The sequence below is a fragment of the Rhinolophus sinicus genome, chromosome 17, assembly GCF_057876585.1.
Source record: "Rhinolophus sinicus isolate RSI-liver-muscle chromosome 17, RSI-T2T, whole genome shotgun sequence".
Lineage (NCBI taxonomy): Eukaryota > Metazoa > Chordata > Mammalia > Chiroptera > Rhinolophidae > Rhinolophus > Rhinolophus sinicus.
Window position 1 is genome coordinate 70,292,370 of NC_142517.1, and position 24,856 is coordinate 70,317,225.

The 24,856-nt window shown below is 33.3% G+C and overlaps 1 protein-coding gene across 2 annotated transcripts; it reads right to left on the reverse strand.

The window, feature by feature from the left end:
- Positions 1-62: 62 nt before the first annotated feature.
- On the reverse strand, positions 63-23,817 carry LOC109448998 (OX-2 membrane glycoprotein-like). Of its 2 annotated transcripts, XM_074331980.2 has the most exons (7): positions 23,505-23,817; positions 20,849-21,118; positions 15,558-15,896; positions 14,364-14,663; positions 7,423-7,525; positions 4,998-5,075; positions 63-241 (listed from the first exon to the last, which is right to left on the reverse strand). In XM_074331980.2, exons 1-7 carry the CDS (start codon positions 23,566-23,568, stop codon positions 169-171), a joined length of 1,227 nt encoding a protein of 408 aa, XP_074188081.2. In that variant the 5' UTR covers positions 23,569-23,817; the 3' UTR covers positions 63-168. The 2 variants fall into 2 exon arrangements, with proteins under 2 accessions (XP_074188081.2, XP_019590429.3); XM_019734870.3 differs by lacking the exon at positions 20,849-21,118 and having other exon boundaries at positions 23,505-23,788.
- Positions 23,818-24,856: the final 1,039 nt, after the last annotated feature.

Here is a 24,856-nt window from a genome sequence, read left to right on the forward strand (position 1 = left end):
TTTTCAGTATCCCCAAATGTGACCTATGAAAATGAAAAATGCTGAATTTAACCAACAGACCCTTTAAAAAAATAAATGTACATTTATTTGCATCCAGAATCAAATTCTATATTCAAGCTTCTTTTTGTTGTCGTTTTTTTTGTTTGTTTGTTTTTTTCTTCTTTACTGCTAGGAATTTCCTTCCATTTGCACTGATGATGAGGATTCTTCTGATTTTAACAAGTTTTCAGAGTTTGGGGCTCTTAAAAAAAAAAAAAAGACAACCAGATTAATGAAATGTTCAACTCCTGAAGCCCTTTCTATTTTCCTGCCACCTCTGACAAGGTGCAGGGAGAGAGCTTTTACTTAAGGATCCATGGGGATGTAAGTCCAAGGACTGTAAATAATAAAATGACTGAATTTTTTCAGAAAAATCAGAAACGTGAAATACACGTATTGAAAGGATTAAAAGACTCATGGAATGTCAAACAGGATACATAAGAAAAAGCCAACTTATAGACATTATTATAGTAAAATTAAGAAGATCAAATTAAGAAAACCAAAGAGAAAAATTGTGAAATCTTCAAAAATGAAGAGACAGACACATAAAGAAAAAAGAATCAACATGACATTAAATGTCACACGGCAGTGCTGTATGCAAAGAAGGCCATGAGTTAATTTTCAAAGTGTTTGGAAAAAAATATAACTTTGAATTCCACTTTCTCTTTTATAAATATTCGACACAGGTATATTTTCTTTTAAAAAAACTTTATTTTTAAATTATATGCATCATTCATAGATAAAAGCACATGCATCATAAGTATACAACTTGAACTGTCATAGAGTAAACATACTTACCTAGCCAGAAGCAAAACAAAAAACGGAATATCACTAGCTCTTCAGAGCCTCTTCCAGTCCCTTTACTTGCCCTTCCTGTCACCACAACCCTCTAACCACTCTCCTACTTTTAGCATTATAGTAGGCTTGCCTGCTTGTGAATTTTTATAAATAGCATTATGCTCGTAGAGTATGTCCTCATTTGTATCTACATTCTTTCACTCAACAGTAGATTTGAAAAATTCTTCCATGTTATGGCACGTAGTCATAGTTCATCCATTCTCACTGCTGTATACTATCTCATTCTGTAAATACTGCATACCACATTTATTTATCTATTCTACTATTAATGGACATTTGTTTTCTACTTTGGGTTTATTTTAATAGTGGTGCTTTAAACATTCTTATAGATGGTTTTTCATAACCATATTTAACTCTTCTGTTAGATTATTTTTCATTTTTGCCAGATTTATCTTTTACTAATGCTTTATTTTTAATCTTTCTGTATTCTTTTATTTAATGTGTAGATATTTTGTAGATGGTGTTTTGCTGGACCTCATTAATTTTTAAAGTCTACTGAAAGACTCTGTAATAGGTATTATGAACAAAATATTATAAAACTATAGAATGAAAAACAGATTTTATCAAGCATATAATTCTCAGAACATTTATTACATCAAGACTCTCCTTGAAGACATTTTAGCAAACAGCATTCTAGATAACAGAAAAATGAATACAGGAGGATGCTACATAGAAAGATATAGAGAAAGGGTAAATAACTTATCAAAATGTATAATTATCTAAAAAATAGGAAAGGTCCCAAAAATTAAAAACAATTTAATAATTCAACAAATAATTAAATAATTCAAACTGGTTAGGAAATCAGATTACAAAAGGTAGGTAAGAATTATGCCAAGATATATATGTTTAAGAAATTGACATTAAAGATAAATATAAGTATTGTCCTTAGTAAGTTAGGGGGAAATTCAGAAGCATGAGCATAAAATATGACTCAAACTGCAAAAGGATATTAAACCTAAAGAAAAGTAGCATAGGAATAAAAAGGAAAATATTACTAAAATGAAATATGAAAGTTAAAAATAAAATGGAAAAAAAAGTGCTATTATGTTAGCAATTACAGCATACACAAATAAGTTAAAAACCTGAAAGTTAGACACTTGCGATATAAAAGAATGAACAGAGAGGTGGAAAACAATCCCTGCCATCATGGAGCATGGACATTGCTTTAAACATTATTTGGAAAACAAGAAATCACTTAAATAATTTAAAACTTTGCAAAAAATGACATTTAAAATTCTTGAACACATTTAAAGGAGCACTCCAAACTAATTTATCATCTTAACTAAATTTATCAGATACCAAGATTAAGCAAAAGAAGCAATGAATTCAATGAAGTAACAGAGAGCGATATAATAAAACTAAAGGCAAAATAAAGATCAATAAAAAAGGAACAAACTTGAATAACATAAAAAGATTTTTTCTGATTGGAAAGTCACATGCAAAAGAATGAAACTAAACTGCTCTCTGTCACCATGTACCAAAATTAATTCAAAATGCATCAAAGACCTAAACATAAGACCTGAAACAATAAACTGCACAGAAGGAAGCATAGGTACTAAACTTGTAGACCTTGGGTTCAAAGAGTATTTTATGAATTTAACCTCAAAGGCAAGGGAAATAAAAGCTAAAATAAATGAATGGGACTATATCAAACTAAAAAGCTTCTGCACAGCAAAAGAAACCATCAACAAAACAAGAGGCAACCAACCAAATGGGAGAAGACATTTGGAAACAACACCTCTGATAAGGTGCTAATATCCAAAATATATAAGGAACTCATACAACTCAACAACAAAAAAACAAGCAATCCAATTAAAAAATGGGCAGAGGACATGAACAGAAACTTCTCCCAATAAGACATACAAATGGCCAAAAGATATATGAAAAAATGTTCAACCTCACTAGCTATTAGGGAAATGCAAATAAACACCACAATGAGATATCACCTCACACCAGTTAGAATGGCTATCATCAACAAGACAAATAATAACAAGTGCTGGAGAAGGTGTGGAGAAAAAGGAACCCTCACACACTGCTGGTGGGAATGTAAATTGGTGCAGCCGCTATGAAAAGAGTATGGAGGTTCCTCAAAAATATTAAAAATAGAATTACCATATGACCCAGCAATCCCTTTCCTGGGTATCTATCTATGACAGAAATCAGAAAACATTTACCTATAAAGATATATGTACTTTGATGTTCATTGCAGCATTATATACAGTGGTCAAGACAGGGAAGGACACCAAAGTGTCCTTCAATAGATGATTAGATAAAGAAGATGTGGTATATATACACAATGGAATACTACTCTGCCATAAGAAAAGACGAAATGCTGCCCAATTTTGACAACATGAATGATCTTGAGATTATTATGCTAAATGAAATAAGTCAGACAGAACCATATAACTTCACTCATACGTGGGATATAAAACTGAAGGCAACAAAGGAACAAGACAAACGAATAAAGAAACAAAAACTCATAAATACAGACAACAGTTTGGTGATTATCAGAGGGTAAGGGGAGAGGGGGTGGTAGAAGAGGGTAAAGGGGTCAAATATATGGTGATGGAAGGAGAACTAACTCTGGATGCTGAACACATAGTGCAATATATAGATAAGGTACACTTGAAACCTATGTAATTTTATTAGCCTTTGTCACCCCAATAGGTGTTAATAAAAAAATAAAAGAGGCATAAGTATTAGAAAGAAAGAAGCAACAAATATCGTTATGTGCAAGAGACAGATGACCATCTACATAGAAAACCATTAATCAACACATAAAAACCTTTGAATTAATAGAATTTAATGAAGTTTCCAAGTACAGGTTAACTTACAACATCCAGAACTGTTCCTAAACCACTAAAAGTCAACTAGAAATTTTTATTAAAAATTTTGTTAAAAATTTATTAAAAATTATTATAGTGAACAAATTAAAAGTACCAAGGAATTAACTTAGCAAAAATTACACAAAACAGACAGAGAAAAATTTTAAACTTTTCTAAAAGACATTCAGAAAGCCATGAATAAATGGAGAATATATACATGGGCAGATAAAATTACACTGTAATTTGATATCAATACTTCCAAATTAAATTAATATATAAATTCAATGTAAGACTAATCAAACTTCCAACTGTATTTTTTCAAAGATCTCAAACTTATTTTATGATGTGTATGTGTTTGTGTATCCCTGAATAGACACATTTAGTTAGAAAACAAAACAGGAATTCTCCCTACTACATTTTAAGATATAACAAAAGACCATAGTAATAAAAACCATACGCAATTATGAAGAAGCAAAAAATTGAACAATGGCATGAAAGTTCCACCTGTGAGAGCTGGAAGTAGAGCTCATCAGTAAGGGAAGAAGAGATTTTATAGTAGCTGATGTTAGGAAATCTAGCTCACTATACAATGAAAATTAAAACTATATATCAATCCTACATTATGTACAAAGGTTTAAAGACCTAAATATGAAATAGAAAACTATGAAGCTAATAAATATGATTATATTTTTTGTGAAAATAGGTGGATGAGGACTTCTTAACTAAGACCCCAAACTCAAACTATTAGGTGAAAAATCGATGGATTTAATAATATTAAATCATTAAAGACTCTGTTCTTTTAACGATATAGCATAAATTTAATAGAGTAATGCCATATAAGGAGAAGTAATCAAGATCTAGTATGTAAAGAACTTAGGATATAAAGAATTTCTGCAAATATAGACAATCAACCAGAAATCACATGAAGATACAGACAAGAACTTCATAGAAGGGGAAACCTAAATGACTAACAAATAGATGAATAACAAATACATAATCATACTTATTAATAATCAGAAAAAAACACAAATCAAAGCAGTCATTATTTGGTGATGGTGGGATGGGTCCTGAATCATGGAATATATAGAAACATTTGAAGACATTGATATTAATATAGCCTCATTTGAAACCACTAGTTCATGAAACTGGATTACATAAACAAACATTTGTTTCCACTTATTTTAAAAATCATAATTGTTGTTGCCAAACGGATGATTAAATATAGAAGTTTCAGTATTAAATTTGACAGCAAAAATTAACATAGCTGCCAATTACCTGTGTGCAGAAACATCGTGGCTCATAGGGGTCTCCACTTCAGTCTGTCTCAGCAGGCTTTCACGTACGTTCTCTGACCTAGGCATGTAATGACATCGATGTATCCATAGATGAAAACAACCCAAATATTTCCCCTTATGACAAACACAATACATTACAATGTACTGCCATTGTAAGAGTATGCTATGAATAGAAAATTGGGAGATTCAGATTCAAATTCTCTTGATTGAAAGATTAATCAAAATATCTTTTCAATGCTTAGTTCAGTATAAAAGTACACCAATATAGAACTTGCAAGTTACTTTTACTCCACAATAGTGATAGTCGTAACTTATGATTTGTCCTTTGGTGAATATATCCACTATATTCACAAATTTATAACTCTTGTCCTTATCTGCACTATACATTTCAGATTCATATACATTGGTAATTGACATATTCCCTTGGGTATCAAATAGGCATTGAAAAATTAACATGTTCAAAATAGAACCCTCCAAAATTTCTTCTTTCCCTGATTGTTCCCATATTTGTAAAAGATTTCTTCATCTATGCCAAAAGGTTTAGAATCATCAGGATGATTTTCTTTTTCACTCTTTTTCCACATCTTATTCATCAGCAAATCTTGTCATCCTAAACATATTCTTCATCTCTCAATTCCCACTGCTACCATCCTAGTCTAGACCACTGTTGATTCCCATCTTGACTATGGCAATCATCTCTTAAAAATCTCATCCCTTTCATTCTTGACTTTCAGGAAACTATGTCCACATTCCAGCAAGAGAGATCTTTTAAAACTATAAATTAGGTACTTGTACTCCCTTGTTTTAATGGATTGATATTGCAGATAGTAAAACCCCAAATACCTTTCCAGGCCTGTGGCCTTACCTGTTCTGGCCCCCATCTCTATTTCTAAATCATTCTTTTAGCCACACTGACATTTACATTTTTCCTTGGGACACACCAAACTCACTCCCACCTTGGGATTTACATTAATACTTCCTTTTTTTGACGGGAACACTCTTCACCAGAACTTCATTCAGAACTTTTTCTGTTTTCATTCAGTTCTCAGTTTAAACGTCACTTCCTGAGAAAGATTACTCAATATAAACTAGCCTCATAGTCTTTTCAATTATGTCATTCTGCTTTGTTTTCTAAATAGTACTTATCACTACACGGTATTTTCTATTTTCTTGGGGTTTTTTTTTTTTGGGTTTTTTGGGGGGTTTTTTGGTATCTTTTCATTAACTACTTCTCCCCACTGAAAAGTAAGCTTCTGAAAGCAAACAGCTGGTCTGTGTTAGATGTGTCTCTGTTTCCCCTACTGAGAACAATGCATAGCAATATATAGGCATCCCAGAAGTACCGTATTTTGCCGTGTATAATGCATACTTTTTTTGCCCAAATTTGTGAGGAAAAAATAAGGATGCACATTATAATGCGTAGTACTAATTTCGTTATCTATATAAATGTTTAATTCTTTTATTTATTCTTATGAGATAAAAGTGTAACTCTAGAAATCAAAAACGATATCCATATGCAAAATAATACCCTGAAATATGATAATCAGTTTTGTTGAATTTACGATGAACTAGCAACTACAGTACGAAGAGTTCTTGGCCTTCTGTTTGGTTGGTGCAAAAGTAATTGCGGTTTAAAACGTTAAAAATAATTGCAAAAACTGCAATTATTTTTGCACCAATCTAATGAGATGCGTAAATATCGTAAATCTGTTAATGATACATAAAATTTTTTGTACCTTGCATCTGTTCTTGTGTTTTGTAATTATTTGTTACATAAAATTTCTTGTGCAATAATATGTTAAAAATAAATGCTAAAATTCCTTTATAATACAAAAAAACAAGTACCTAAATGTAAACAAATACAAATTTGAATTAAAAAATTAACATGAAAGATTTTTTCTTTAAATGCTTGGGCTAATAACATGGGTGCACGTTATACATGGAACCACATTATATATAGCAAAATACGGTATTTGTTGAATAAATGAGTCAATATTTTATTATATTCATCCTGTAAAGTAATGCCACTTTCATCTTGCCGTGACTTTGTCAGGTAGATTGATCTAAAGCTTCCAATCTCAGCCTTTTTCATCACTCAGTGGGCACCCATCCACAAGTTGTCTGAAGTTCATATGCTGTCTCTTGTCAAAATGTGTCCTCAAGAAAGAGTCTTAAACTCAGTTTACCATAAGCATGAATGATTACTAGCAGCTGACCTTTATAACAATCCCAATTAAGGTATCATTGGAACAAGAATAAATCTTGAATACAAGAATTACCAAGCATATGGAAAAGTTTTCCATGCTGATTCTTTCCATGACAAATTTTGCCAGAGCCCTTGGAATTTCCTTTTTTTAAGATTTGAAACTAGCCATATTTTACCTACCTTCTCTATCACAACTTACTTTTTCTTTCTCCAAACAATATAAAGAATGATAAATGAAGCACACAGAAAAATTATGAGTGGAGAAACTGCAAGCAGCCTAATATAACCAGAACCAGAAGTACCTGAAAAACACAAACCAGAAACATGTTCTTTGTGACTATACTTCTTTTTTATACACTGTTCTGCCATTTTGGTACCTTTAATCTACAGTGCTCTTTTGATACACCATTGCTTTGTTGACATTCAAATTGATGTTATGAGATTATTTGCTACATTCCATTTTATAAACAAATATACTAATGTATATTCAAATTGAAGACATAATATTTATCATCCTAGCACTCTTAAGGTTATATCTCAAAAAAAAAGATATAACCATCTAAATATTCACCTAGATATAACCATCTAAAAATGTTTAAGCAAAAGATAATATAGTCACTTGATGAAATTTTACCCAATTACTTAAATGGAATTTCTAAAGCGTTTGTAATAACCTCTGAAAATAAATTTATAATAATTATTAATTTTTAAGATTAATGTCCTAAACAATGTAATAAGCAATTTATAAGGATTATTTATATCAACTAGGTGAGTGCCATTATCAGATACAAATGGGAAAAGTGGAGCTCTGAGATGTTAAGAAAATTGCCCAAAGATATAAAATCATTAGGTGGCAAAACTGGGAAGCAAATTCAGTTCTGTCTGACTCCAGAGCCTGCACTCTTAAGAAAAAATAAAAACTGTAAAATTTTAAGTATCAACAATTTTACAGCCATTTTGACCACAGCGTTCCTAAATTGTATTACAGTAGTCCCCCAGCTGTAATTTCTCTTTCACTGTCTAAGTTACCAACAGTTAATGGCAGTCTCAAAATATTACATGGACAATTCTTGAAATAAACAATTTATAAGTTTTAAATTGTACATAGTTCTGAGTAGCATGATGAAATCTCGTGCCATCTCACAGGGTTTCCCTCCATCTCCCCAGGCATGTGACTCATCCCTCTGTCTAATGTCTCCCTGCTGTATATGCTATCTGTCTGTTAGTCACTTACTGTGTTTCCCTGAAAATAAGACCTACCCCAAAAATAAGCCCCAGTTAAGATCATCAGCCAGATGGACACATTAAGTATGTTATGACGATGTTCCAGGAGAAGATGACATGACTGTATGTGAATAAATGTAGATTGTTGTACATGAAAATATAAGACATACCCTGAAAATATGCCCTAATGCATCTTTTGGAGCAAAAATTAATATAAGACCTCGTCTTATTTTCGGGGAAATATGTTATAAGACCTAGTCTTATTTTCCGGGAAACACGGTAGTAGTCATCTCAGTTATCACATAGACTGTCAGGGTATATTAGTGCTTGTGTCCAAGTAATCTTTATTTTAATTAATAATGGCCCCAAAATGCAAAAGCAGTGATGCTGGCAATTCAGATAGGCCAAGAGAAACCGTCAGGTGCTTCCTTTAAGTGAAAAGGTAAGTTCTCAACTTAATAGGGAAAGAAAGAAATTACATGCTGAGGTTTCTAAGATCAATGGTAAGAATAAATCTTCTATCCATGAATTTGTGAAGAAGAAAAAAGAAATTTGTGCTAGTTTTGTTGCTGTACTTCAAACTGCAACAGCTTCAGCCAACCACACTGTGTGACAAGTGCTTAGATATTTTGAGAGATGGTATTCACATATCTTTTATTACAGCGTATTGTTAGAATTTTTCTAGCTATTGTTGTTAATCCCTTGTTGTGCCTGATTTATAAATGAAACGTTATTATAGGTATATATGTATACGAAAAAACAGTATATATAGGTTTTGGTACTATCTGTGGTTTCAGGCATCCACTGAGGTTCTGAAAACGTATCTCCCACAGGTAAGGGGGGACTACTGCACAAACTCCACTTCTTTCTGTATAGCCTTCTGAATATAATTTACATTTTTCATTGAAACTTAAGTTTAACAAAAGGCCATCATTGTGATTATCAATGATAATTCTTAGATATAATATAAAAATTAAACTAAAATATTCTGCAGTGGATATAAACATTGGGCCATAGTTCGTTATTCTCAACTAACACCTATATTACATTCTCCTTGATTGTTCTTGTTATGAAGCTGTTTTGTGAACATGTAGAAGACAAGTGCTTTTTATCTGGAAATTCAACAAACAGAAAGAAGACTGCATAGAAAAACGCAAACTATGTAGCCGTATCACTGTGAATAACTATTTCTTACATATGTAGCCATTTTGATTCCTGTTTGATTTTTACTTCTCTGTTGATACACAAAACCAATGAACAGAAAGTAAACTTCAGTTTTACAATCTGTATGTCTAAAAGCGGGTACTATCATTTATTTTACTGACTTGTTTGAATAATTCGCTTTTGTAAGAATCAGAAGGCATTATGTTTGTTGTACAATGCCATATCGGTACATGACATAACAGGAAAGAGTATTGTTTCCTGTTATATTTATAAATACTATAAAGAAAATATTGTGTTTCATGAATTCAGAAATGGTTGTTAATATCCTCCCAACTGGTTCGACCTTTGCAGACACCCTACAGTTGAGCCTCATGGGCATAGAATATTTTTAATATGGATTTCTAATTCTAAAGTATTTTTCCATTGGAAGCAACTGGTAAATCATAATACTGACTTTCTCTAGTGATACATGTTTACTTTTAAAGTATGTTGTTGCAGTAAAGAAAAACTTTTAAGTAATTTTGAAATAGTGTCTTCAAATAGTGTCTTCAATAGTGGTTTATGATGAAATTAAGGTGGTTTTAAAATGCATATTTATCACTATAATCCTAAAACAAATTTTTAAGTAAACCAGCAAATTGCTGAAAGAAGGCGTTTTATCTAAAATTATTTTAATATGTGGTATAGCAGTAATTTCAAATTTAAGATTTGCTTTTACAGTATAAACAATGACACATGCCATCTCTCTAATGTCTGGAAATAGAAGCGATTTATTATGAGCGTCTATAGGTATTAATTTTTAAATAGAGTGAGCATGTTGAATTTAAAATATGAATAACCCCAACAACTGTTAGTTTGTGTTTTTTGTTTTGGTTGAACTTGGTGTGTGTTCCTCACCCATCAGTTATTTGTGAGGGTATTTATTTTATATGAATATTGTTTCATGTTTGTATGGGAAAATTGTAGCTAAACATTTCATTGTCCCCCGTCTGCAAAAGAAGCACAATTCTATTGCTTTGTCCTGCTTATAGTCATTAAATCATTACTTTTACAAAAAAAAAAGCTACTTTGAATTTTCTATTACTGTTGAAGGAAAAGAGAAATTATTGTTAGCAATTACTTCTTCCCTGAGATAGTCTTAGAAAGTGCATGTGTTTTAGTTGAGGAACTTAGTACCATTTATTTTTGACTATTCAGCCATTACTTTATTTCAGTTTCTAGTTTTAGCTATGTTCTTTTTCAGTGAGATACAATACGGCTCATGCAAAATGGGTAGAGGAGGCTGAATGGGAAGAATTTGGCACTGAAATGTGAACATAGCCCTGAAGTCAAAAACAACAAAACAGGGAAATAAAGCTTTATACAAGATTTCTGCAGAATCAGGGATTTATGTCCCAAATATTTTTTACAAAGTGTAGCAAGAAAGAATTTTCCTCTGAAGTTTCATGACAGGAGGTTTTGTTAGTTGGGTCTTGATAATGTTCGAATAACATTCCCTTACTTATATTAGGTTTAATCTAGTATGCTTATATTAGGTTTAACCTTATAAAATTATTTTTATAGATAAAATGATTGTATATTATCAATACCGTATAATTCAACATGATATTATTACAGGCACAGCTACTAAAAGAATTCTTAATAGATGGCTTCAATGATTATCTGATGAATTGAACAAATGGTGATAATGCCACATTCAGTGACTGCTATGGTTGTTGGTTAACCCTCAAAAGAGACAAACTAATGCAAGAAACACTTCTGAGCCTTGAGACTAATAAATATTGGATAAAAGGCAATGATAAGCTTGAAGAAAAAAATATTTTATTTCCCATGAAACATAATTAGGAAAACAGACTTAATATTTAACTAATACCACTGGACAACTTATACCATTATCTATGATATAATGGGTGGTATTATCATAGGTTAAGAGATAAGCAGGATTCACTCACCATCATTGACACCCAAAGCTTATTCTGTCATACTCAACATAAAAGGATCCAGAAAGTGGGGGGAAATGCTAGAATTAAGTAGAATTTGTACCTTTCTTAAGGAGGAAGATACCTCGTAGAAGAAGAGATGGAAACTCTGGTTGGCAGAGAAGCCAGGCTGTCTTCTCTATCTCTATAGAAAATATGTAAAGCTATGTGATGAGGGGGAAACCTGTGCTTTCTTGCACTCCTGGAAATGGGGTCAAAGCACATTAATTCCAGAACATGGTGATAAGAACCCTGTTGATAAAGAGACTATGGAAATATAGTTATGAAAGCTGAAAGGTGATAGCCAGTATAAAATTGGATAATAAGGGAAGGTTTCAATTCCAACAATGATCTAGGTGATTTTGGACCAATCCTGCTTCTGAGAAGATGAAGAAAATTCGAGCATTGTTGTTAAAAATGTTTTAATTGTCAAAGAACTACCAAGTCATTAAGAATTTGTAGGGCCAAGCAAGATGCAGTAAAAGTGGAAAGCCGAGGGAAAAATTACTGCTATACCACATATTAAAATAACTTTAGATAAAATGCATTCTTCCAGCAATTTGCTGGTTTACTTAAAAATTTGTTTTAGGGTTATTGTGATCAATATGAATTTTAAAACCACCTTAATTTCATTATAAGCAATGGGAAATGAAGACAATATTTCCATATTACTTAGAAGTTTTTCTTTACTGCAACAACATACTTTAAAAGTAAACATGCTCTTGGGAGGACAACTAAAACATCCACCACAGAAGACCATTTATACAAAATACACAGAATAAGTAAATATATAGAATTTTGTATAATTCCATTTATACAAAATACACAGAATAAGTAAATATATAGAGACATAAAGCAGACTAATGGTTTTCTAAGGCTAGAAGTACAAGGGTTTAAAGGGTATGGAGTTTCTTTTGGGGGTGATAAAAATGTTCCACAATTGATTTGCTGATGACTGCATGAACTTTGTGAATATACTAAAAGTCATTGAATTACACACTTTAAATGGATGAATTGTACAGAATGTGAAATATACATTAATAAAGCTATGACAAAGAAAACATTCAGAAACTCAATTATCTCTGCATTATTTATATACAAGATCTACAATTCAGTCTAAAATAACTATACATAATAATTCAACACTGGCTGGAAACTATTATTAAAAAATAACAGATCATAGAAAGAGACCCAGAAAAGATCCAAATATTGGAATTCTCACATGCAGAATTTAAAATACATCTAATTTAATTATTTTATACTTCTAATATACTTGTAATTAGAGTCTCAGAAAAAGATGAGTGAGAATGGGACAGAAGCAATATTTGAAGAGATGATACCAAGAATTTTCCAAAAGTGATAAATGGCATTAACCAACAGATTCAAGAACATTGGAGAAATGCAAGCAAGATAAATACACAAAATGCAACCCCAAGGCAAATAATAAAAATGCTGTAAAACACATACAAGAAGAAAATATCAAAAGCAGTAGAGGGGATATGGGGACATTTACTTAAAAGGACCACCAGTAACATTTACAGATATCTTCTCAACAGAAAGTCAAAAGCCAGTCAAATACCATTCATTGTCAAAGTGATGAAAAAAAACAAAACAAAACAAAAAAACTTATCAAACTGGAATTAAGAATTCTGTAAAAATGTTCTTCAAAAATTCAAACATTTTATGACCAAAAAATTTAAAAGAATTGCCAATCTGCACACCTACATGAGGGAAAAAATTCTTTAGGCAGAAGAAAAATGAAAGTTTAAAAAAAATGAAAGAAATGAGAAACAACAGAAAGGGTAAATCTAAAGGAATATTACTATAAATAGCAGGAACAACAAAAATAATATATTGTGGTATGTGTATACAAACAGCTAAAATGCACAAAATCTATAGCAGAAAGGGTGGGAGTAGATATGATTTCATTGCATTATCTGGGAAGCAGTAAAAGTACGAAATTATGTTAGATTTTAGTAGTCAAGGATGTGTGTTATTATTTTGTCAACCACCTACAGAAGGATAAAGAAATGTACAGTTAAGAAACTAACAGAGGAGGGAATTAAATAAAAATAAATAATTACTCTAAAAAAGAAAGCAACATAAAACATGTCAGTTAATATAAAATAAATAGCAACGTGGAAGATTAAAACCCAAAATACCAGTATTTACACTAAATATATACAGACTGTATGTTCTAGTTCTAAAAGATTGTTAAGCGGAATATAAAAAATTATTTAAATTCTATAGGAAATTATATCATTTAAATATTTAAATAAATTCCTTAGGCAAATCATATCCTGTTTAATTATGGCTTTGAAACAGAAGATACAAACTGACAGAGCTTGGGAATGAGGTGGGCAAGGAGAAGTGGACAACTAAGAGAGACTTTCGATGTGGATAATACAAAAAAACAGGTTTAACCATGCTGTTGAACGTTGCAGAGATAAGCAGCAAAATAACTACAGTGGAAAGAAAACAATTATATCGGGAAGAGGAAAAGTTGAAGAAGGTGTAAATGAGCCTAATTTTTATTAACGCTGGCAGAAATTCAGGGGAAAGCATGTAGGGAAAAACAATGAAAAATATGCCATATAAGAGCAGCTACCCCCAGAAGCAGGACTGGGTTAGGTAACATCATTATTTGATTCTTTTAACCATGGATGTGTACAATATTGATTTACATTTTTAAAACTAGATGATTACACAAACATTTCTGGTAGTAAATTTTAAAGATAAATATTTTTCCTTTTCGATGATTACTTCTACTTACATTCTTGTTGGACTGGCAGAGGAATAATCTTCTCTTTGTTTCTTAGAGGATGATCCATGTGCACAATCAGGTTTTGAAGTTTTAGGGATCTCACAGTCTCCAAGCAGATGTTGTACGTTTTAGTGATAGTCACCGTGCCATTTGGATTGTGCGCAAGGTATTCCTCTGGTGGATTAATCAAGACTTGTGAAGGGAAAAGAGATATGCGAGGAGCAGGTTTTCCCACAGCTGACTGAATAAACCTAAGAAAATCTTCAGAGCCAAGATTGGGCTGGAGTTCAGTTTTTAATTCAGATACAGCTGAGGCAAAAACAAACAAACAAACAAATGTCACACCAAATTTCTATGGCGAGCTTCCCCAAATTTGTATATGAAACCAAAATGTTGAAAATATCTCCCTCTCAGATACCTCTCCTCACATTTGACAAAATTTCATAATTTCATTTCTTACACACACTGTTCTCAAATTTGAGGGAAACAATTGGTAATTCCACTTTCTTTTTCTTTTTTTGGATAATATTTTCTCCTTTCATTTTTCTTTGATGCCTGTCCCTTATATCTCTTGCAGCATTGCCTGACCTCTTATCCTTTTATTATGTGAGGACTTCTTCCAAAAGTGTTTTCAGTTTGGGTCTTTGTGTGTGATCATTCTATGCTCTTGAATGCAGGGGTTTTTTTCCCCATAACTCTGTCCCATCTGAATGACAACCTTAAAATTATGTTATATAATCCCCAATACTTTAAAGTTGTAATAATGAGGGAACACTGTGACACTATCACTATCCCTTCAATATTTTTTAATTTGAAGATTGGGAAATTCTTATTTTCTTAGAGTCTTCTTCCCTCTTTCTTCTTTTCTACTGTCTCTTTTCTTTTTCCTTTCTTTTCCCAGTGAAAATCCTGTTATGGTTCATGAATTTTGCCCACTTGGTTTAAGGCAGGGCAGTGTAGTGCAAAATAGTTAGATGAGAGGGCGAAAGACCTAAATGCTACACCTGGTTCTGCACTGTGTGAAAATGGGCAAGTTATGTAACCATTATTGGCTTCCTTTCCCCCTCCCCCTTCTGTATCATAAAGGACTTGGCCTAGATGAACTCTATTATAGTCATTCCTTTTCTAACATTCTTTCTCTGGACCTTAACATTCAAAGACCACATCCCCATAATTTTGACTCCACATAAAACATTTATATACTTATAATGTTAAGGCAGATTTGTCCTCCATGACTGCCATATGGGAACACATTAAATAGACATTTGTAGCAGGCTTCATCTTCAAATGTCACTTCACGGATAGTTAAGGATGAGGAATTGTGTTCGATGACCTTGAAGTACAGCCGATCTATATATGGTGGAAGAATCTTTTCTCCATATTTACTGCTATATGTGCCAATGTTTTGTGGCAAAGAATCTTGGATCTTCTGCCAGGTAATTTGCAGAACATCTGTTGGATTTGTTAAATTGCAGAAAATTGTCACATTTTCTCCCAGTACAGCTGTCTCGTTATTTTTGTGCTTTATCCCATGTGAAGAATCTGAAAGTAAAACCCAGTATGAATTAAGAGAAATGTACTTTCTAAAATACTACCTTGGACTTACATCCATAATAACACTTACCTCTGTTTTATAATTATCTTTTTATTTGCCTCTCTTCCCCACTAGAAAAATGAACTCCCCTATTTCCTTCACTGTTGCTATGTAGTTTCTAAAAGTGTTTCTAGCATATACTATCTAGTCAAAAAATACCTATTGAGTACAAAAATTGAAACACAAATTAACAAATGTAAGATGAATAATGATAATTTTGATGCATTTCTGGAGACTGAGTATAAACTAGCTTGAGGGTGACAAACTCCTGAGGGCTCCAGTCTTAAGGAGGAGACAAATTCCATAGGTTTCACTAGCAGGAACTCCACCAGGTTCTCATGATGAATAGCAAGAAAAATCACCTCCTATCTTTCTCATGGGAGGGGAAAGTAACCATGTCAAAATAACCCAAGTGCATTTTTCATAAAAAAGTCCTATTCTCCAGAGGAAAATAACTTTACCAGGGCCTTATTTCAAGTAAGTGGAATGACAATGACCCAATGCCCTTTAGCTTTCCTGTCTGATCTAAGTGTGTGTGTGGGGGGGAGGAAAATACAGATAAGAAACTTGTGAAGGTCACAGGCAGAAGATACACGCCCACTAAAAGAGTGAGGTTTAACTGTAAGATTTAAAAATACTTCCCCTCCCCCATTCTTTACCACCTTATCAATAGGAATCCAACATAATCACTGTGGATTGCAGCTGAAATTATTGCAAGGCTCAAACTCTAATAAAAGGTTCTTAGGATAATTCAAAAATAACAGGGGAGACAAAAACAAAGAAACTACAGGAATTTGAAGTTTTAATACCTAGACCTAGAGTAAAGAGTAAATACAACCTAACTCCTAGCCAGATTAACATAAAACCCATGCTAAAGCTTTATTTACTTTAGTTCCTATTATCTAAAGTATCATGTCTGGATTTCAACAAAAAGAATTTCAAGGCATGCTAAAAGCCAAGAGTAAAAACAGTCTAAGTAGACAAAGCAAGCATCCAAGCCAGACTCAAATATAGTACAGATTTTGAAATGATCAGACAGAGAATTAAATATAACTATGATTAATATGTTAAAATCTCTGGTGGAAAAGTTGACACATGAATAATGTAAACAGAGACATGGAAACTCTAAAAAGAATAAAAAGAAACTGCTAAAAATATTACAAGAAAAGAAAACTGTAGACCAATATCTCTCATAACCATAGATGTAAATATCCTAAATAAAATATTAGCAAAGTTTTAAAAAAATATATAAAAAATTATACACATGACCAAGTGGGATGTATCTCAGGTATGCAAAGCTGGTTCAATATTTGAAAATCAATTAATGTAATCCATCATATCAACAGATTTGAAAAGTCCCATGATCATATCAATAGATGCAGAAAAAGCATTTGTTAAAATCTAACACCAATTCATAATAAAAACTCTCAGTAAACAAAGAATAGAGGGAACTTCGTCTATCTGATAAAGAATATCAGCAAAAATACTTACAGCTAGCATCATACGTTAATAGAGACTAAAACTTCCACGTTAAGATTAGGTACAAGGCAATGATGACCCCTATGATGACACCTTTTAACATACCAAAAGCTTCATACTGAAAGCTCTCTCTGCTAATGCAATAAAGCAACGAAAGGAAATGAAAAGTATACAGATTGGGAAGGAAGACATAAAACTGTTTTTGTTCACAGATGACATGATTGTCTATATAGAAAATCTGAAAGAATCAACAACAGAAACTTCTGGAACTATTAAGTGATTATCGCAAGGTTATAGGATTACAAGATTAATATATAAAAGTCAATCACTTTCTTGTATGTCAGTAATGAACAAGTGGAATTTAAAATTAAAAACACAACACCATTTACATTAACAGCCCCCACAAATGAAACACTTAGGTAAAAATTTAACAAAAAATGTACAAGGTCTATATGAGGGAAACTACAAAACTCTGATGAACAAAATCAAAGAAGAAATAAATAAATGAGAGATGTTCCATGTGCATGGATAGAAAGATCCAATGTTGTCAAGATACCAGTTCTTCCAAACTTGATCTATAGAGTCAATATAATTGCAATCAAAATCTAAGCAAATTAGTTTATGGATATTGACAAATTGATTCTAAAGTTTATGTGGACAGGCCAAAGACCTGGAAGAGCCAACACAACATTGAAGGGGAGAAACAAAGTTGGAGGAATGACACTACCCGACTTTAAAACTTATTATAAAGCTACAGTTATCAATGAAGTGTAGTATTGGCAAAAAAAAAAAAAAAAAGAACAGATCAATGAAATAAAATGGAGAACCCAAATATAGATCCACACAAATATCATCAACTGATTTTTGAGAAAGATGCAAAGGCAACTCAGAGAAGAAAGGATAGTCTTTTTAATAAACGATGCTGCTGGAAAAACTGAGTATCTGATTATTTTCTGAGGGCTGCTATAATACATTACCACAAACTTGGTGATTTAAATAATAGAATTTTATTTTCTTACAGATCTAGAGGTCAGAAGTCCTAAATCAAGGTGTCAGTAGTGTTGGTTCTTTCTGGAGGCTCTAACTTTCATGCCTCTCTCCAAGCTTCTAGTGGTTGCCAATAATCTTTGGCAGTCCTTGGTTTGCAGATATATGATTTCAATCTTTGTCTCCATTTTCACATGGTGTTCTACTCTGTGTCTTTGTGTGTCCCCTTCTTTTCTTATAATGGTAACTGTCACTGGATTTAGGGCCCACCATAACCCAGGATGATTTTGTCCTGAAATCCTTATCATAATTTCATCTTCAAAGGCCCTGTTTCTAAATATGGTCACATTCTGAGGTTACAGATAGACATGGATTTTGGGGGGACACTATTCAACTTTCTACAACACCCACATCCTTAAAAAATTAATATAGACAATTAACTTTCACAAAAATTAACTAAAAATGGATTATAGACTTCAATGAAAAAGGCAAAACTATAAAACTTCTAGAGGAAAACATAGGAGGAAATCTAGGTGACCTTGGGTTTGGTGATGAGTTATTAGATATTAGGTTGGTGCAAAAGTAATTGCTGTTTAAAAGGTTAAAAACAATTGCAAAAACCACAATTATTTTTGTTCCACCCTAATATTATACCAAAAGTATGATCCATGAATAAAAATGTTGATAAGTTGGACTTTATTTTCATAAACTTTGTTCTGTGACAAACAATGTAACGAAACTATAAATACTAGCCACAGATTGGAAGAAAGTATTTGTAAAACACATATCTGATAATAAGACTGTCTTAGTCCACAGCCAGCATAGCTTATAAAAACCAGAAATTTATTTCTCACAGTTCTGGAGGCTGGAAGTCCACCAGTAGGTGCCAGCATGGTTGGGTGAGGGTTCTCCTCTGAGTTACAGACTTCTCACCTTGTGGAAGGGACTAGAAATTTCTGTGGATCTTTTATAAAAACATTAATTCCAATAATGAAGACTCCACCCTTGTGACCTGATCACCTCCCAAAGGCTCCACCTAGTAAGACCATAACTTTTGAGGGTTAGGATTTCAATACATGAATTTGGGATATAAATATTCAACCAAAGCAGACTTGTATCCAAAATATACAAAAAACAATAAGAAAATAACTTAATTTTAAAAATAGGCAAAAATCTGAAGTCACCTCACCAAAAAAGATATATAAATGGCAAATAAGCACATAAAAGTATGCACAAAATCTCTTGTCATTAGGAAATTGCTAGTTAAAACAATAATGAGATTCTACTACATACCTATTAGAATGGCTAAAAAAATTTTTTTTAATTACAGTACCAAATGTGAGGATGTGGACAAACATAGGAATGCTCATTCATTGTTGATGGGAATGAAAATGGTACAGCCACTTTAAATGTCAGTTCGGCAGTTTCTTATAAAACTAAACATACTCTTACCATATGATCCAGCAATTGTGTTCCTAGGTATTTACCCAAATAAGTTGAAAACTTATATCCACAAGAAAAACCTACATACAAACGTTTATAGCAGACTTATTCATAATCACCATGTTCATACACACAGAGCCAGGGGTAGGTCATGGGACTGAAAATCTACCTCTGTAAGTGGAGGGTGGGGAAAGACTGAAGAAAGAGGCTGGCTGCTCCAATCTGGTAATTACTAGAGTTTATTAAGGAACACTTACATATGATCCACGTCTTGGGTGGCCACAAGATGAAATAGATCCCCGAGCTGCTTAGCAGGCACCAGAGAATTATATGGTGTGTGTGTGTGTGTGTGTGTGTGTGTGTGTGTGTGTGTGTGTGTGTGTGTGTAAAGTGGGGAAGGATAGTCATATGTACTAGTAGGTGACTGCTATGAGGTATTAGAAATTGCTTTACATGTTTGACCAGCTCGGGGCAAACCAGAATGCTTTTCAGACCCAGCTCAGACCAGGAAGCAGAGGAGGGGTGTTGGATTATATCAGGACACATGGTGATTAAGATCAAAACAGTCTCCAAGAGACTTACATGATGAAGAACATCCCTTCTAGCTCAGTCCAGCTTGTGGCTCGATTAGCAGTCACACTATGAAGCAGTCTCTCCACCCATGCTGACCAGCTCTTACAATCTCACATGCTACCTTCTTTTGTGAGGTACCTTGAGCAGTCAGCAAGAGTCTTCAATAGCAAGGAGATAACTTGTTTGGTTACCAATTGACTGAATTGAAGACATAGTCCACAGCAAAAACAAAGACACAAGCAAGAAAAAAGACAAAGTAAGAGAAGCAGTCCAAGTATCAGTAATATTTTTTTCTACCATGTCCCCTAAGACCCAAACCAGTATGTTAGTAAGTTGCCTAGGCTTGGGGTTGGGTCACTTAAGGCATTTATTTGGGTTTCCATAAGTGTTAACAAAGAAGAGATATTAGCATATTTACCTGGTATAAAAACACAACATTCAGTTTGGATGATAGCACAGTTGGCCCCTTGTGAAGCTGTGATATCTAGGTACATCTTATTTTGTCGGACAGCTTTACTCATTTCAGTATTTACTAAAGACAGACTCTGCTGACTATACTGAGAGCTTCTAGAGTAAATTTTGTGAGGGCTTCTATGTGTATGATTACATCTTCCAAGAGTGAGCCCATTGCAAGAAGACATTTCCATCAGATTCCCACTTTGTAACCAGATACCACAGTAACAGCAGTCTAAGGTCAGAAAGACAAATATTTAGTAAGGACTTGAATTGGGAAATCTGTTACTTCTATGAGAATTACACTTATAGACAAATATAAAAGACAGTGCATAGGATAGGGGAAAAGATGATCTTTCCAATAAATGATGACGTCCATGTGGAAAATTATATACTGCCCTCCACCATGACCAGAGACAAAAATCTATTTCAAATGCATTAAAGATCTAAATGTGAAAGCTGAAACACAGCTTTAAAAATAAAGTAGTGTAGAACATATATTTGCCTGGAGTAGCCAGCAATTACTTAAATAAGACACATCAACAATTATTTGATGTGTTATTCCTTTTCAGGAATATGAAATGATAAAGAAATAGAAGTTAAAAATTGGCCTACCTTAAGATTTAATAACTTCAGCCCTTCAAAAGATACAGCCTCAGAAGTAAAAAGGCAACCCACAGAGTGACAGAAGGTATTTGCTATACATGTATATGATGAAGGACTTGTAGTGTTTATTGATTTCCACAAATCAATAAACCAAAGATAGGCAACTCAATAGAAAATTGAGCAAAATATTTGAATATGCGCATCACAAAAGAGAATGTCTAAATGGCCAATAAACATATTTAAGATGCTCAACTTCTTTAGTAATCAAGAAAATGCAAATTAAAACCCGAACTACACATACACCAGAACGACTAACATGAAAAACAGACAATATCAAGCTTGGTACAGTTGTGTAGAAAACACAGTTCACATACACTCTAACGAAAGTATAAATTAGAAAACTCTTTGGCTGTATAATAAAGCTGAAAATAAGCATACCCGATGACCAGCAAATCTACTCCTAGGTATATATTTAATAGAAATGTATACGTATGCTCTTCAAAACCCATGTACAGAGAGATGTTCATAGAAGCACTATTTGTAATATTCAAAACCAAGGAATTACCCAAATACAAACCAACAGTAGAATTGACAAATAAATTATGGTATTTACGCAGTAGAATAGTATACAGCAAGGACCTTTTATGAATTACATCTACTCTCAACAATATGAATAAAGCTCACCAATAGATTGCTGAACTGAAGAAACTAGACTCAATTTCTGTAATTGTACTTATTATACCCCTCATCACTGTTTGTTTGCATGCTTATTTCCCCCACTACATGCTGTTACTTGATGACAATACCAGTCTTCTCCATTTTGCATTTCAGATGCTTAAGTAAGTTAAGGAGAAGTAACATGAACATATTGGTTTCCTCTGCCTGTCACACTCTTTTTGTCCTCAGCTTATGTCGCGTCCTGCATGACATGAGCTGTGGGAACCTTGCAAGAAGGGCAGCGCAGGGTGAAGAGACTCCAGCCTCAAGGACTGAGCACCCCCCCACCCCCATTAGCCAACACAGAGCTTTTATTCCTTAACAAATAAGGAGGTAAAGCTTGTTAATCTCAAGGTCTGTGAGTTACTTGCCTGCAGGCTATTTTCCCGAAAGTCCCCATTGTGCTCCAGCACTACAGTGCCTTCACACATGTAACCGCAGGGGATGGAGTCATTGTTCTGAAACCATCCATTGAAGGGGAGTGACCATATCATTCCATCAGTCTCAGTTTGCTGAGGCACTCCCCTGTGAAATCCTGGGAAAGGCACGGGAACAAATGGTTCCGCAGCTGTAAGGCAACAAGCTTATGTCTCCCCCCATTCAGCGTTTGATTTATCTATTTGAATTCAAATGTACTTTTCCGGGGAAAGCTCCCTAAATAGAAATTATTACGATATTTTCTCTGCCAGCTTTCTACAGAACATTTGTTATTGCTTTTACCATGAACCAAACTGATTTTAGATGACTTGAGTTATTATTTAATCAAATAATTTTAAATGACTAGAAAGTAACATAAGCTGAATATTTATTAAATCCTTAATGTGTCTCAGGAGTAAACAAATCCACAAAGGGAACAATTAACAGATTTGACAACAGGAAAACAAACAACAACAATAAAAAACACTTTAATGACCAAGAAGAGCCTCAAAGCATGTCAAACTCAAACTTAAAAGGCAAATGTGCTGCAAGAAATAACGCATAACTGACTAATTAACCAACTACTTTGCAAAGACCTCATTTGCTTCTAGCAGGTTCACAGTCTCTCCAGTTCCAGCCACTTGGGCTCACTTCAGAAGCAATGCTTATTGCTTTTCTCTCATTCTCTGTTTACTAAGTCACTGTTTCAATTGTGCTCAACTTAAATTGTTTGCTAGTTGCCAACAACTTGACTGACGTAGCAGACCCAAACATAATGTTCTGTTCATCTAACTTTATAGAAGTGAAAGGACTACAGCCTGGTATTTATCTGCCATTGATTTCTAGCCAAATGTATTTGAGAGAAAAAAATGAAGAGTTACCTGATCCTTGTACACAGATGAGAAGCATGAGGAGCTGGAGAATGAGATGGAGTGGAGAGTTCATGTTAATTTAATGATGAAATCTTCACTAACACTTGGAATATTCTATTTTCTGAGTGAACTCAAGCTCTGAAGGGAATACTTTCCTGGTGTCTTGCTGTCCCGCCAAATCTGTTACTCATTAACCTTGCTCTGAAAGTCTGTTAAAAATTCTTCACCTTTGTTTTTGAACTTCAGAGTCTCCCTGTTTACAATTCTATTCAGAATTTTAGGTTTATGCATATAATTTTCTTAAACATATCCACTTGCTGTTCTGTAGCTATCACATCATTCATACACAGGCTCTGAAACCTTGCTGACTTGGAAGAAAATCTATTTAGTTTTTCTTTTGGGAGTGTTATTAACCTTTCCCAGTCTTTCATGTCCTGTTACCTATCTACATAATAGACATCAAATTGGTTTTTTCCACAATGAGTGAGATCAAGTGAAAAGACTGCTCAACACAGAAGTATACTAAGTTTCTAAGAATCATTTATCTTGGCATCTAAATTCCTACAATCCACCTCCTCAAACACCTAAAGCAAAAAATTAAAAACAAGTTTCTGCTAATATCATTAAAAAGTTTCAAATTAAATACTACTTACATATTAAAATGAAAAAATATTTTAAAAACAGACAGATTGCTTTCATTTTCTTATAAACTCCTCTCTCTACATACTTTTTTAAATAGAGAGAAAGCCCTCCTTACCTGGTACTTTTGGTTTCTATTTTTTTCCTTTAAATTCCAACCCACCCACCTATTAGCATTGCATGCACACATACACATACTAGCTTCCCCAGAATGTTTTCATCCTGCTGAGATCCTAAAAAAGCAGTGCTCATTCACTACAAGTTTATAGCATATGTTAACATGAACAATCCATTTGAAAGTGAGGATTTTTTTCCTCCTGTACTTCTATTACTGCTTGTTTAATGATTAGCATCTTTTGGACTGAATGTTCTGTCTTATAAGTTAGGGGAGGTGATCCTTGCAGAATCTCGTACAATAAACTTTAATTACTCTAACAGACCAGAGGTAGGGAATTGAAGCCAGACCTAGGACAATATTAGCTAATTTTTCACCAGAAACCACAAAGGTAAGAAGGCTTATTAACAATGCTAGAGCAAAGAAACTGTCAACAAAGAATTCCATATTTGGTAAACTATTCAAAAATGAAGGAAAAATTTAAACATTCCCAGATAAAAACAGAGAGAATTTGTTAATAGCATATCTGCATTACAAAAATACTGAAGGGACACCTTCAGGCTGAAATGAAACGAACATGTTATGGACTACGTGTTTGTGTTCCTCC